Genomic DNA, 14571 nt, shown 5'->3' on the forward strand with positions numbered 1-14571 from the left:
CTGCGACTAGAATAGGAATCTTGAAAAAATTAGTTTATTTTCCATGCGTACGGGCTTGAACCCAGCGAGCCAGTGGCTGACCTTGTGTGTCCAAAAAGAAAAACCAGACCAGGCGTGCGTAAATTGATCGGCTTTAATGGCGTACACATGAGCACAGATCACATTTGACTTTTTGATTGAATTCGTTACGAGTGCCAAGCTTTTGATATTGTAATTAGCTAACTAGTTGATTTGGCAGGCGTCGTCGTTAAGTGTTTAGTGGATGCAGCACCGGGTTGGCTGCTGCTGCTGCCGCTGCGCTTTCCATGGCCGCTGCGGCATCCTCTTTGCTGCCCGTTTGCGATAAATGCTTAACAATGTCCACCCAATCCCAGCCACGTGCACGCTCGCCCTTGTGATCGGTGCGCTCCCATTGACGTCGCTTTTGCGATTTTGTCAGCTGCTCCTTCTTCGGCTCCTTTAGTTTAGCATCCGCTTGGGTATCCGATATCTTAATTGCACCAACACCGTCGTCCACAGCTGCCACTGTGGGCGCACATTCCGGCTGTGCGGCAGTCAGTTGCTCAATATTGTCTTTAATACATTCGAAGAGGGTGTATGTCATGCCGCAGCCCAGCCATTGTGAAGCCTCCGTACTGAGTGCCATTTGTATTTCCTCCTTGACTGCGGGTAAGCTGCAATAATAAAGGTTTCCATCAGTAGATGGCCAGCGTGGGGCCCCAAGTCGTGCTCACAGATTGCGATTGTAGAAAGTGTTCATGTTAATCGTGGGCGCCTCGTCGGGATAGTTTTCACCCCATTTTAGTTCCACCAGAAATGATTTATAGTTATCCTCTTCGCCATACTAAAGTCGTTATACAATTTAGTTCGATTTTAACTGTGATATTTGCATGCGGCTCTCACTTTATATTGAAATGTGGTCAGGTCAATTTCCTTGAAATTTTCATCGCCTTCGTAAATGGATTGCAGGGCTTCGCGCTCATCTGTCTGTTGTTCCAGCGGTGTCGACATTTTGTTCAAATTACAGTGAATTTATTTAGACAACACACATTTCACAAAAAGCAATGAAAAATTGAAAAATAAAATTATTGTGTCGCAACAAAACAAAGCAACAGCTGAGTGCTGCCGGCAGTGGAAGAAGAAGGCGCATTGCCATTCACAACTGTCGAAAGTACATTACACAAAAGTATCGATACTACAAAACATTTTAGGCGCGATTCGTTTTTCTTTCGTGACACGACGTTCACAGTTCAAAACGACGTTTTCGTCATAGATATCAATAAATAACAATTTTAATTTCATAAAAGTAGTGCAAATATTAAAACTAAAAATTAGTATTAAAGGTTTTATGCTAGTACTAACAATATTTTCTGAATGTTAAAAAATGCTGCAATAAAAAGAGTTCAATGTTTATCAATTGTTAAGTAAATGTCAAATATTAACACAAGTCGTAGATTGGCATATAGTCTATTTACCGATAAAAAGGAAATATGTATATTTGTTAAAAAGTCGCGTGCGTATCGTGTTGGTGTTATTTTGCGTGTATTGCTTGCGTGCTATTGCCTATAAACAACACTGGCATCACACTGCTTTAGTGAGGCAGCGCGGTATATTCATGTTTCCCAGATGCGGCCACACTGCATAGAATATATAAACAAATAGAACCATTGCGTAAAAAATGCTAGTGCGCGCGTGAATCATCGTTATTACCAATATTAACACATGTGTCAGGCGCGCCAACAATAACGTCAACAGCAACAGCTGAGTACAAATAACTATGTCGACAGACGTAGCCGCGGATCCGCTGAAATGTGCAGCGGAATGCGCCCAACTGCTGGAATTCAAGGAGTTTCTGGCCTCAACAGCCGCCAGCAGCGAACTGACCTCTGGCAATGAACTCACGCGCAATGGAAATTGTGTAACGCGCAGCAGCAATGACACTTACAAAGTGAGCGCCGACGAAAAGCGCGCCGAAATCATATCAGCCATTTGGAAGCAGCTTGCTGCAAGAGGATGCCCGCGCGCATTTCAGCTCAAGCTGCTGCACGCGGCCACGGCGCAACTGGAACAGGATATCAGCCATGCCAAGGAGCTGGAGCTGACGGAACTGGATGCCAGTGAGCCGCCGCAATATGATCTATTGAAATTGCAAAAGTTTGTCAGCAATCAGCTGGACAAGCTGCTGCTCAAGTTGACCGACAATGCGGCCATGGAAAAGCTACAGCTGTATGCCGACGACGAGGCTCTGTGCGAGCAGCCTATGTGCTGTACCTGCGCCAGTGTCCCTGCTGCGCCGGCATACAGTGCAGCCGCTGTTAAGAATAAGCCGCGCAAAATGGAGGATCGTCATGTGTGCCTGGAACGCTATGGGGCCATGTATCAGCTGAGCGAGCACAGCGACAGTCGTTTCTTTGGCGTCTTTGATGGCCATTCCGGCGCATTGTCCGCCTGCTATGCAACCAGCCAATTGCCACAGCTGTTGGCGGCGCAGCTGCAGCGTACCCGATTGCCCGACGAGAGCGACGTGGACTACTATCGCAATGCGTTCGAGACGGCTTTCCTGCTGGCCGACGAACGTTTCGCGCGTAAACGCATCACCAGCGGCACCACCGCCGTCTGTGCGCTGATCAACAGCGATCAGCAGCAGCTGTATGTCGCCTGGGTGGGCGACTCCAAGGCCTTGCTGGTGGGCAAACGCACCCAACTGCAGCTGGTGAAGCCGCACAAACCGGAGACGGTCGATGAAAGGCGACGCATAGAACTGAGCGGCGGCAGCGTCATCCATGCCCAGGGCCAATGGCGTGTCAATGGCATACTGAATGTGGGTCGTTCCATTGGCGACTACAGCCTCGAAGCGGTCATTGCGGAGCCCGATTTTGTGGATGTGCAGCTGACTGAAGCACATGATTTTCTGGTGCTCGGCAGCGACGGTCTGTGGGATCATGTGCCCGAATCGTTCGTTGTGGACACTGTCTACGAGTGCCTGGCGGAGGCGACAACCAAATTAGAAGACATTCCCAAACTGCTTGTGGAGGCTGCCAAGGAGCGCGACTCACAGGATAACATAACCGTTGTCCTGGTGCTGCTCAAGACGCGCGAACAGATCAATCAACGTTAAGCCAATCGATTGCGTTTTTTTTTTTTAAACTATTTTAATTGTTATTCTGCATTTGTTGTCTGTTTTTCCATATATTTTATTTGTATTTTCGACGTGTAAATAGCTTTAAGCCCGCCCATTTTTCGATTCGATACACACATACGCATGTGCCTCCGGCAGCCACGCCCCCCTAGGTTGTTGCCACTCGAATAAGCTCAAACACAAATATTTTTTGCACGCCCCGATTATATAGTATATATATACATGCATTTTACAAGCGCATATACACATATTTACATACGAACACAAAATAGTTAACATTGTTTTGGCCGCTTTAATAGCTCGCAGTGCTTCCAACCGCGATTAGCATGCTGTACATAAGGCATATATATAATAATATATATATATATATATATATATAACTTTTTAACCTGCCCAGTTGACAAGCCAAAGCGCATCCAACGAACCGCTCGATTTTACGAGTCATTTTTGAATCAATCACGTAACTAGTGCAAATATTATCAGAAACATTGAGAACTAAAATTGGAAATTTTTAAATAATTGAATTTGAATATCATTCAATTCGATCCCTTGCCAAACTTGATTAGATATAAGCCCAAAAAAAAAATCTATAACTCTGTAACTTTAAATAAGACACAGCAGTCGCTCGAAAACTTAAACCAAATTATAATTTTGAATTTTATGAAGTTTTGTAAATCCGAAAAAGAGACGCTTACTGATTTCTATAAAACAATTTTAATTTGTTTTAAAATATTTCTAGTTTTTGAAAAGTTCTACATGAAAATAATTTCTGTAGCCCAATTTCAAGACGGCTTTTGAAAATTCTTTATACAAAAATGTTTAGAAAAATATAAAAAACAATTTGTTTGCTTTTTTTTCTCTAGGCCAATTTCAAAGGATTTTTGATAAATATTGTTTCAAATTTCCTGATTTTTATTGGCCAGTTTCTTTTTCACGAAAATTTTATATTAAATGCTAAAAATGTAAAAGAATTTTTATGTCACAAGTTTTAAGCAAACTAAATTTATATTATTTTTTTTCCAAACGATTTTTAAGTTAAAAATGATTTTAAAACAAAAAAGAATTGAAAGAAAAATAATGCAAAGGGCATTAAATTATATTATATTGAAATTCGGCATAAATTGTTGAAATTAACTTTTGCAATCTAGTTTTTAATTTTTGATTATTTCTCCAATACAAAAAGTTCTACTTAACGAGCGATCACTGTACAATTGTATTTTTAAGCAAAGAAAATATAGCTACAAACAAATCATGGATCTATAACCTTAGCTAAAAATCTACTCAATAAGATTATCAAATTTGTTCTTTATAGTTAATTGCCTTTTATATAAAATGTTTGTCAATTGGGCATAGACACCCATAGATATACCTAGGCATATTTACAAGGCGCATAAACACACAAACATATTGTTGAGATCCCACACAGATTAAGTACCTTTTTATACAAATCTTCAAGCATTTTAACGAATACCTTTTTAAATACAAAAAAAGAAAAATACAAATTGTTTACAAATATTTTTTTTTATTGGAATAAAGTAAATAAAATAGGCGCATTAAGTTCTAATTGGGGGGCTGTGGGGGCTGGCCGTAGCCCGGGTACATCTGCGGAGGCATGGCCATGGGCGGGGGCATGGCATAGGGATGCGGTGGCGGAGGTGGCGGCGCTTGCATATAGCCATAGCCATGTGCGGGCATGGGAAACGGCATGCCTGGCATCATATTGAAATTGGCCGCCGGCGGATGATAATTGTGATAATAGTTGGAGTGCCAGCTGCCCGGATTGTAGCTGGGATGATAGTTGTACTCTGTCTCACTCGATTGCGAACGGGCTTGACTGTGCTGCTCCCTTGCCTGATTGCGATTTGAGTAATTCTGCGACTGGCGTTGAGCGCGTCGACCACGTTGTCGAGGAGCCGCGGCCGGCAGCTCACTTGTCTCGGTGTTTGTTGTGGTCACCGTATCCACGGAGTCCGTGGAATTGGTGCGCTCACGTTGTCGCTTCTTGCGTTGCTCCCAGCGTGCCTCCCGCTCCGCCTCATCGTCTGAGTAATCAATGAAACGCGCCGGCGGCTCCACATCATGCTCCCACGAGGCATCCGAGCCGCGCACCTGCATCAGCTTGGAGAGTATAACGAATTGTGTGTGCTCCGTCTGCGGCGCACAGTAGACAATGTCGCCAATGTTAATGTTGCGCTCCTTGATCTGCTGATTGGTATTGAAACGCACACAGTAAAGCGGATCGGCCACCTGGCCGAGCACATCGAACACCTGACCCAGCACTTTGCGTCCTTTTTCCAGAAACAGCACAGTGTCCAGATCGAAGAGCATGGAATTGGGCAGCACACTAACCAGCACCAGTTGATCCACTATCGAATGCACTTTGCCCAGCTCAATGCACTCATCCTCTGGCACGGTTATCTCCAGCTGGTGTATGGGCGGCAGCTCATCCAAAAGCATCTCGCCGCGCACTTTTGGCGGCTGGCGACGACGGGGCCGTGCATCACCCTCCACATCGTCATCGTCATCCTCATCCTCACAATCCTCGGTATTGATGCGCTTCTCTATTTTCTTGCGCAGCACCGTGAGATATTCGGCCTCAGAGTTTGAGTCCGAGTCGCTGCTGCTGCTGCTGCTGTCGCTACCCGAGCTCACGGGCACAACTTGTCGACGTATCGCGGAACTGTTGACGGGCACCTCAACTATGTCATCGTTGTCGCTATCTTCTACTTGGGTTACATCCTCCACATCTGAATCCACATCAGAGCCGTAGGCAGCCAGCAAGCTGAGCCCGTTTAATGGTTTTGCTGCTGCCGTGTTTGTTGGCGCCTCCGACAACGTTTCGCATTCCATTGCAGTTACAGCGGTTGTGAGTTCCACTTGAGGATTAGCAACTACTGTGAGATCCACTTGTGGATTGACAGCCACGACTTCATTGGCAACGGCTGTCATTGCCAATTGAGGATTAGCGCCTATTCCCTCGCCGCCATGCTCTGCCTCTGGAATTGCAGTCGAGGCAGTTGTGAGTTCCTTTTTAGGATTGGGAACTATTGACCCATTGCTCATCTCTGTATCATCCACTGCAGTCGCAGCCGCTGTGGGTTCCACTTGAGGATTAGCAACTGGTCCTTCGCCGCCTAGCTCTGCTTCTGCCTTTACAGTCGAGGCGGTTGTGAGTTCCTCTATAGGATTACCGACTACAGGCTCATTGCTCATCTCTGTATCAATCACTGCACTCGCAGCCGTTGTGGGTTCCACTTGAGCACCACCATCTATTCCCTCGCAGCTCAGTTCTGCGTCAACTGGCTTTGTGATATTTATAGGCACTTTTAGTTCTGCTGACTCAACAGGCATAGCACTTAGACTTTCTACTGGATAACACATGTAAAAGCTATATAGGTAAAATCACTTATTTGACTTATTTAAGCCTACCTGTTTGGGGCCCAGCATGTGCTTCCACCTGGCTGCTTATCAACGTATCGACTGGATTTTCTTTGTATGCATCTATTTGAGATGTGGGCATCGTATTTGTGGTTAATTCGTCAACAATGCTTGTTGAATCACTTTTATTTGTTTCCGCCTCAACAGCTGCTTCTTCAGGCACGACGGTCTTTGCATTGGTGGCCTCTTCTTTTGTAGTTAGGTGCGCTGCTGCCTCCACATTTGTAACCAAGTTGTTGGCTGGCGCAGCCCCTGGGTGAGCATCTTCCATAATATATAAATTGCTTTTAAATTGATTTTCAAACAAAAACACGTTTATCAGACGCACGTGCTTGGTTTAAAATAATAAATAGTCGGTCGTGTTATCGATAGACAGCATCGATACCTTTTTGCTTGTATATGGGACGTTCACACTACATTTGAACTACTTTGAGCCAGTGCAACAGTAGTTATGTGTGTGCTCTATAGTGACATTAATTATCTAATATTATTCAATATTTAAAAACATTTTAGAAGTCATGCGTGTTCTTGTTAGGCGCAGCAACTGCAATCTAGGGTACAAATTTAAAAATAAATTTGATATTTCAAATGTTATCGATTGACAGCATCGATACTTATTAGCTTACATATGCTACGTTCACACTTTATGTGAACTACTTTCAGCCAATTTAGCAGGGCAACAGTAGTTATGCGTTTTTTCTATAGTGACAATTAAACTATTATATTATTCAAAATTTTATAACCAATTCAAAATTCTTGCCTGCTCTTATTAGTCGCAGAAATTTCAATATATGTAGGTTAAATATTCAAAAAATAATTTTGATATTTCGAATGATCAAATGAGCTATTATAGCTAAGTTTTATAATTTTGTTAATATTGTTATTAAACCAAAGTAGGATAAAAACTTATATGAACAATAGCCACCGATACCATATATACTTCAATATATATTATACATATATATATGTATGCTAATGGACAGCTCTCCATTTCTAAAATTAACATATTTAACAAAACAAAGTTTATAAACAAATTTTGCATAAAATGTCGAAGAATTTTATTTATTCTTCTATTAAAATCAATTGCTTTTTTACTATTTCGCATAATATAAAAAGCATTTATCAAGCTAGTATTAAGTGCTAAGCTAATGGACTTGCTGTTTGCGAAAATAATTATTAAAATTATATTCAAAGCTTATAAATAATATTACACGTTTTATATAAAATGGCACTCTACAGTGCATTCCAATTAAATTAAGATTAAAAACTTTGTACAATTTTATGGGTTACAATTGAAGCGGCTCGTTCGTTGCGCAGTTTTTCTTTTGGTAAAAAGTACCTCCTCGAAATATACAAGTGGTAAGTTATTACAAAATAGATTATTATTTTTTTTTTTTTAATTTTTGAGTCCTAAATCAGCACATCCTTTGAATTGAAAATGCTTTAAAGATAGTCCGGGTTGGGCTTCTTGAATATCTTATTAAATATCGGTTCAAACGTTACTTTGTGCTAAGGCAGAGTTACATAGTTGGAAGATGTTACATTATTATATTCGAATGTTTTTCAAAATATTTTCAGATAGATGCGCATGAGTGTCATGTGACTAAATCTATAATGTGTAAATATGTATTATCGCAATAATTTGCTAATATCAACGTTTGCCTTACGGTTATGTGAGATATGTGAGAATGTATGTGTGTATGTTGTTAGAACGTACTAGGCTAAAAAAAACTCAAATAATATCGTTAATAGCAAGCATCTTAGCGCTGCATCATCTTTGGTCCAATTGGTGGGCATAGGTCGGTTCCCTAAGCCTTCCAGTCCAAACGATACTCATCAACCAGCAGCAAGTGCTGATTGATTAGCCATCCTGTGTGGATAGTTAAAAATATAGAATTGTTTGCCATACTTATAAATTGTCAATGACTAACCCTCTTTTTGCGCTAAATTTAGAAACTCTTGCCATTTGCCTTGTATGTCCCAATACTGTTCCTTAATTTGATTTCTATCCTGCAGATAGGAGACAGCGAAAAAGTATGCCTTCAGCACATCCTGGGGACGTGTATCAAAATGCAAATAGACACCTAGATATTTCTTGCTCTCCGCTATAATGAAGCGTTCATGTGGATCGAACGAGGAGACAATATTCTCAATGACATTGCTGCTTTTATACTCATCAATGAGATGCTTTACGCTCAAGCCGAGCCGTATGTTGAGCGATACTGATACCATCTGACCGACCGTGACCCGTTCCAATTTGTTGACCTGAAAGAGGGACAGTTATTATCTTTAAACCGACTGAAGATTAACTGAAGCTTACCTGCTGCGGTGTCAGCATGTGCGACGACCTAAAGAACTCCTCCAGGGCTATTAAGTATCGCGACTCGTTGAACGTGCGCAGGCAAACAGCACGCACAGCCTTTAGATTCGCATAGAGATGCAGCGTGACGACAATGTAAAACACGGTATATAGCATAGCCTGGCTCTTGATCATGGTGAGCAGATAGAGGCCCACAAAGGAAGCGATCAAATTGACGCACGTCTCCTGTGAGCTATCCTTGGAAGCGACATCCGCCAAATTGCCGCGCACAGCATGATGTTGGGTTAACGCTGCGCGTGTGGCACCGCCAGCCACGCCCACTATCGCTTTCAGCATGGTGGAGCCGCAAAGAATTTGCGTGCTTAGATGTGGATACTTGGGAAGTACATAGATTTCAATGCCCATCGCCAGATCGTTGAGAAAATCGGCGCGTAGTCGCCACTTCTTAGAATCAACGTCCAGCTGACTGCCTTGCCACCAGGCGAATACGATGCGTCCCAAATGCCCGCTGCCCTCCTTCAATATCCATGTAACTGTCGCCGAATAGGCATTCACATTCTCGCTGCCCACCCCAATTCCCTTGAGTATGGCATGTGTGCAGAGTGTGCCACAAATGGTGCTGCAGAATGCCTGCACTGTGTCCCATATTTGGTACGCCGCATAATCATCGGATACCGAGTCCGGATAGCCTTTGGGCAGAAAGATATTCTGCAGCACACGGAACAGCAGGAACTTCTCCTGTATGACCAGCCTGTCGCCACGTAGAGGCACACGCACAATATTGCTTTGATCTACAAATTGGATGCTTGCACAATTGGTTTGTTTGTTTGTTTGTGTGGTCTTAATATTCACCTGCCGGCGTCACATAAAGTATTTCCTCGCCTTTGGTGCCATATTGTTCACGAAAATGTATTTTCATTATAGTACATTAACTTAATACAATTTTCGGTTACACAAATCGCGACACCAGTGCGTGCACACTCGCAGCGCACAAGCCATATACTAAATGATAACAGCAGCATAACCGTGAGAGTACACATCACCTTTGCCGCACTGTTATTAACAGTGAGCGGGTGCTTAAAAGATTTTTTCTCAACTCTTAAATAACTAACATTGTTGAGGGTTAAGAGTATAAAAAAAAGTAGAAAATTGGTGTTTTGTTTTTCGTTAATAATAATGGGTTTTATTATTTACGTTATACAATTGAACATGAATTATAACATTTTAGTTATCCGATTTGACATAATCGCAGCAAATAATGTGGCAACACTTTTGGTTTTTGTAAGACAGTGTGGCAACACACTCGGCTACGAAAAAGAGATAAAAGAGACGAAACAAAACAAATCAGTCATTCAACAACTTGAATCACAGCACAAGAGTTCGAAACAACAAACTTTTAGACCCCAAAGGGGTCGTTCGTTCATTAATTATTAAAAACTTTACAAACCTTTTTAATTAATACAAGTTTCACAAACACAAATAAATTCAAAATAGTTAAAGTGACAAAGTGACACAGTGATAAGTTTGACGCCCGAGAATAGTCTAAATTTAAAGAGTGATTGTATACAAAAAAAAAAAAAAACAAAGTAAACTTTTGGCAACTACTTGACAAATTTTACTAGTGAGTTCGCCAGGCTACACACACACAACAGAAATACAGCAGGCAATGTCATTAGAGGATATTAAAGCAACAATACGCCGTTTTCCAAAGCTGCTTGGAGGTTTTGGCATTTTAACCACGTAAGTAAAATCAATTGAACAGCAGCAACAGCTGCTATTGCTCACAACAGCAACTACAGTTAATATACACACATACATACAAACATGCCATTTAAAGGGGCTTGTCACATAAATTCTTAGCATACACGATGTGGCGCCACTTGGCCCTGAACAGTTAGTTGCCTGACACTAGAGCTAAAATTTTTTTGAGTGCGTTTTCCGCATTCTTGCCAAATATCGGGCGATTGCACCTGTGACGTCATTTGTTTACAGAAATTGTAAAAAACAAATAAAAGAAATTATTCATTCTGCAGTCTCTGAACAACTGCCAAGTGTTGTTGTTGTTGAAACTTATTAACACAATACGATCAAAACAAACGTACGATTTTGTCAAAATGAGATAGCAAGATAGAGTTAGTTGTTGTTGCTTGTTTGCTTTTCGCTTACCCTACTGCTTCTTGTGCGTAACAGCTGTTCAAGGCCCTCCCCTGATTACCAACACATATGCACACACGCAAGCGCACACAAAAACAAAACAAACTGGCCATCAAAATAGTGCGCAGTAGTTTTCGCAAAATAACGGACCCCCCGCGACACTTGTAGTTATTGGACAGTGCTGCCACTTCCGATTATTTCCAGTCAAATTTTGACCTATTTTAATTATGCGTTAGCAGAAAAGAAATTAAAAGCAACGGGAATATTAATTGGCCGAATTATGGATTTATAATTTAGTCGGCGCTATTTACCAAAAATTGCAATCAAACTTTAAAATTATAAAAATAGCCATTAAAACTATAAATATGCTTGCAAAAAGCAAATTTTGTTTTAGGCTTAGGTTTACACAAAAATGTTTGTAATGTTGGTAATTTATGTTGGTAATTTAAGAGCTTAATATACTTATTATAAATTGAAAAATATGCAAACAGTAAATTTTTAAAACCAATTTCGTACTAAATATGAAATTTAGCTATTTTCCGCCATAAAACTAGCTTTCTGCTAAAAACTTGGCAGCACCATTATCTTTGTTATTGTTGTTGGTTCTGGGAATTTTCGTTGGCGCGTGTGGTGCTGCTTGAGTATTTGTGTGTGGTATTTGTGACACGCCCACTTTTATAAATCTAATAAAAGTTGTTGTTGTTTATCGCAAGTTTATGGCAACAACAAATTGTTGGCAGCAGCTCCTAGCTTGTTGATATTTGGGTCAATTAAAAACGTCAACAACAACAAATTGTAAAAGAACAACAGCACGTGTGTATTTATTTACAATTTCTGTCCTATTTTCAGCGCCGGCATCATACTCTACGAGACACCCCAAATCCGTAAATACTTCTCGCAATATGTGTCCAAAAAAGAACAGGAGCCGGACAAGCGTCGCACGGAATACATTTACATTAAATATCACATTTATCGGGAGTCCATGCGCAAGCTGCAACAGAAGCAGGAGGACGAGAAGAAATGGATAAGTGTCATTATTAATCCCATTGGCAAATGGTGGAAGGCAGCGAAGCATTCGGTTGCCTGGCGTCTGTTGAATATAGCACAAAATGGCAGCCAAGCGGAACGTCTAAAGGCAGTGCAGCAGCTGATATGCATGGATCATTTAAAGGACTGGGACTTTCGGCATCTGGCACAGATCTGTGATGCACGCACCTCCGTCTCGTTGGCCCGCTGCGGCGCCGACATGCGTTGGTTTATGCCTCTGCCACGCCGTGGCTGCATTAGGAATCCCAAAATGCTGCTCTGCGATCTGCACGTAATGCTTTCCCGGCTGCGCCCATTGTCCTGTGTGGATCACTTCTTCAGCAAATATTTTCCAGATCAGCATAGTATCGTAAGTCCGAGACTAGACATTTAAACAGAACCTTGGCTAAATTATTTGATTCCCCTTTCAGGAGGAGCTCAACGAATTCTTCACGCAGGATCAAAACGTATCGCTAGCTGTGCAGGACACAGACTTACTCAAAGAAGTCATTTCGTTTCTGCATCACATCACCAAGGATCCGAAGATTGCGGCCAAAATCATACACGATGGTGGACTGATGCATTTAATGGAGTTGCGCAAGATTTTTGCCGACGACAACGAGACGCTTTCAACGCTATGCAAAGTGCTTGCCAATCTATCGTTGGTGCCGGATGCAGTGGAGCATTTCTTCGTCTCTGGCTGGGTTGGTGCGCTGGCCGAATGGCAGCAGTGCCCCGATTTGCGTCTCCAGGTCATCTCAGCCAAGACAATGGCCAATCTGGATCATGATGATCCCAATCAGTTTACATATCCGCCCAATGTATATCCGCTGCATCCGCGTGTACGCACTCGCCGCAAGCCCAAGGCAGACATTGTCTTTATACATGGACTGTTGGGTGGCGTCTTTATTACCTGGCGACAGCGAGATCGTAAACCCACCGAACTGGGTCTATATGGCAAGAATGCTTTCTATACCAGCGAAACGGACGATGTGTTTCTCGTGGGCGAACCAAAGCGCAACGGCAGTAGACATCAGTACAACAAGCAGCAGGGCAGACCGTTGATTCCCGCCCAGTTACCAGCCACCAGTGAGGCAACCAAGATAAACACCAACAAAACCAATGCCATGAAGGGTATGTCCAAAACAAATTTTCTCTTTATCGTTTTGTAAATAAATATTCGTATCCTCACAGATTCGCTGTTGAAGACCAGCAAGAAGGTAGAGGAGAAACGTCTGAACATAAGCGATGCGGCCACCAAAGAGTTTGTGGAAACCCTATACAGCGAGGCTGAGCTCGATTCGGATTGGGAGGTAGTGCATCCAGATATCCCGCTAGAGGGCAGTGCGGATTGTCAAGGCAATTTCAGTGTCTCGGGCAACGAGTGGAGCAATCAGGATGCAAGCGAAGAGTACACAAACTGCTGGCCCATGGAGTGGCTGCCCGATGACTATCCCGATTCACGGTAAGCACATCAATCAATGCAGCTGTCCAATTGATTTATTTTATATTTTTATTACAGCATCATTGGCATTGACTATACATCAGCGGTGACCGAGTGGTCGGCCAATTTCACCAAGTATTGTCCATGCGAGAAGGGCCAGGGTCATATTGAAGTGCGTGCCAGCTCACTGTTGGAACGCATTGCCACCGCCGGCGTTGGCAATGGCCGGCCTGTGGTATGGATTGGTCATTCCATGGGTGGTCTGCTAACCAAGCTTATATTGCTTAAATGTGTGGATTCTGTGGAGGAGAGGCTGCAACAGATTGCCAAGAATACGCAGGGTATAGTGTTTCTGGGCACACCGCATCGCGGCTCGCCGATAGCCAAATGGAAACAGCATATGCAAATGATACTCTCGCCATCGATTGAGGTAAAGGAAATGGAAGAGAATTCACCGAAATTGCTGGAGATGCATCGCCGTTTCATGGGCTGCCTACACACCTGCCTGCGTCACGTGAATGTGCTCAGTCTGGCCGAAGGATCACCCACCATGCTGACCACATTCAAGTTTCCGTTGCGCATCGTTACTGAGGAATCATCCCGCATCGATTTCGGTGATTTCTTTTTGCTCAAAGATGATCATCTTAGCCTCTCCAAGCCCATTTACCGCCAATCGTTTGTCTATCAACGCCTATTGCATGTGATCAGTGAGGCAATAGATCAGAGCACCGAACCGAGAGAAATGGATGAGCAAGCCTTGCCAAATACAGATTTACTTGCAATGAACATTGTCGCTGTACTACTAAAGGGCGCCAAGGGGCTGCTCGAGATGCTGCCTCGCGTCGCCCTGCGATTTACCACATAAATGCCGAACAGCTTACACAAACACGCTTGTACCTTGATATAGCTATGCATCCAGCAGGCAATTTTAGTTTGTAGTTTTTGGAATTAATAGTATTTCTCTTAAGCGCGACTCGCACTGTTCGTGTTCACAATATGTATACATATATATATATATATATATATATATACATACATATATATAGACGA

At 42.6% G+C, this 14571-nt stretch overlaps 5 protein-coding genes across 6 annotated transcripts; 2 read left to right on the forward strand and 3 right to left on the reverse strand.

The window, feature by feature from the left end:
* Positions 1–115: 115 nt before the first annotated feature.
* On the reverse strand, positions 116–1142 carry LOC6628344 (RWD domain-containing protein 4). Its single transcript, XM_002052639.4, has 3 exons — positions 904–1142; positions 735–844; positions 116–674 (listed from the first exon to the last, which is right to left on the reverse strand). The coding sequence occupies exons 1-3, from the start codon at positions 1009–1011 to the stop codon at positions 248–250; spliced, it is 645 nt and encodes a 214-aa protein (XP_002052675.1). The 5' UTR covers positions 1012–1142; the 3' UTR covers positions 116–247.
* Positions 1143–1402: 260 nt separating this feature from the next.
* LOC6628343 (protein phosphatase 1F) lies at positions 1403–4635 on the forward strand. Its single transcript, XM_002052638.4, has one exon. The coding sequence runs from the start codon at positions 1778–1780 to the stop codon at positions 3116–3118; it is 1341 nt and encodes a 446-aa protein (XP_002052674.1). The 5' UTR covers positions 1403–1777; the 3' UTR covers positions 3119–4635.
* A 6-nt stretch (positions 4636–4641) lies between these two features.
* On the reverse strand, positions 4642–6935 carry LOC6628342 (H/ACA ribonucleoprotein complex non-core subunit NAF1). Of its 2 annotated transcripts, none has more exons than XM_002052637.4 (2): positions 6569–6935; positions 4642–6504 (listed from the first exon to the last, which is right to left on the reverse strand). In XM_002052637.4, exons 1-2 carry the CDS (start codon positions 6846–6848, stop codon positions 4700–4702), a joined length of 2085 nt encoding a protein of 694 aa, XP_002052673.2. In that variant the 5' UTR covers positions 6849–6935; the 3' UTR covers positions 4642–4699. The 2 variants fall into 2 exon arrangements, with proteins under 2 accessions (XP_002052673.2, XP_015028509.1); XM_015173023.3 differs by having other exon boundaries at positions 4642–6507.
* Positions 6936–7893: 958 nt separating this feature from the next.
* LOC6628341 (RUS family member 1) lies at positions 7894–9969 on the reverse strand. The gene is made up of 4 exons (XM_002052636.4): positions 9750–9969; positions 8898–9688; positions 8509–8842; positions 7894–8447 (listed from the first exon to the last, which is right to left on the reverse strand). Exons 1-4 carry the CDS (start codon positions 9814–9816, stop codon positions 8386–8388), a joined length of 1254 nt encoding a protein of 417 aa, XP_002052672.1. The 5' UTR covers positions 9817–9969; the 3' UTR covers positions 7894–8385.
* Positions 9970–10240: 271 nt separating this feature from the next.
* Positions 10241–14540, forward strand: LOC6628340 (protein SERAC1). The gene is made up of 5 exons (XM_032438601.2): positions 10241–10637; positions 11901–12447; positions 12509–13211; positions 13272–13542; positions 13600–14540. The coding sequence occupies exons 1-5, from the start codon at positions 10564–10566 to the stop codon at positions 14384–14386; spliced, it is 2382 nt and encodes a 793-aa protein (XP_032294492.1). The 5' UTR covers positions 10241–10563; the 3' UTR covers positions 14387–14540.
* Positions 14541–14571: the final 31 nt, after the last annotated feature.

The sequence above is a fragment of the Drosophila virilis genome, chromosome 4 (genome assembly GCF_030788295.1).
Source record: "Drosophila virilis strain 15010-1051.87 chromosome 4, Dvir_AGI_RSII-ME, whole genome shotgun sequence".
Lineage (NCBI taxonomy): Eukaryota > Metazoa > Arthropoda > Insecta > Diptera > Drosophilidae > Drosophila > Drosophila virilis.

Coding starts and splice junctions, on each gene's coding strand:
- LOC6628344 (XM_002052639.4), bottom strand. CDS start 1,011: ATGTCGACACCGCTGGAACAACAGACAGATGAGCGCGAAGCCCTGCAA. Junction 845..903: donor TGACCACATTTCAATATAAA/GTGAGAGCCGCA, acceptor TAACGACTTTAG/TATGGCGAAGAGGATAACTA. Junction 675..734: donor ACTTTCTACAATCGCAATCT/GTGAGCACGACT, acceptor TTATTATTGCAG/CTTACCCGCAGTCAAGGAGG.
- LOC6628343 (XM_002052638.4), top strand. CDS start 1,778: ATGTCGACAGACGTAGCCGCGGATCCGCTGAAATGTGCAGCGGAATGC.
- LOC6628342 (XM_015173023.3), bottom strand. CDS start 6,848: ATGGAAGATGCTCACCCAGGGGCTGCGCCAGCCAACAACTTGGTTACA. Junction 6,508..6,568: donor ACATGCTGGGCCCCAAACAG/GTAGGCTTAAAT, acceptor TGTGTTATCCAG/TAGAAAGTCTAAGTGCTATG.
- LOC6628341 (XM_002052636.4), bottom strand. CDS start 9,816: ATGAAAATACATTTTCGTGAACAATATGGCACCAAAGGCGAGGAAATA. Junction 9,689..9,749: donor ACTTTATGTGACGCCGGCAG/GTGAATATTAAG, acceptor TCCAATTTGTAG/ATCAAAGCAATATTGTGCGT. Junction 8,448..8,508: donor AAATTTAGCGCAAAAAGAGG/GTTAGTCATTGA, acceptor CTATCCACACAG/GATGGCTAATCAATCAGCAC.
- LOC6628340 (XM_032438601.2), top strand. CDS start 10,564: ATGTCATTAGAGGATATTAAAGCAACAATACGCCGTTTTCCAAAGCTG. Junction 10,638..11,900: donor GGTTTTGGCATTTTAACCAC/GTAAGTAAAATC, acceptor TCCTATTTTCAG/CGCCGGCATCATACTCTACG. Junction 13,212..13,271: donor CAAAACCAATGCCATGAAGG/GTATGTCCAAAA, acceptor GTATCCTCACAG/ATTCGCTGTTGAAGACCAGC.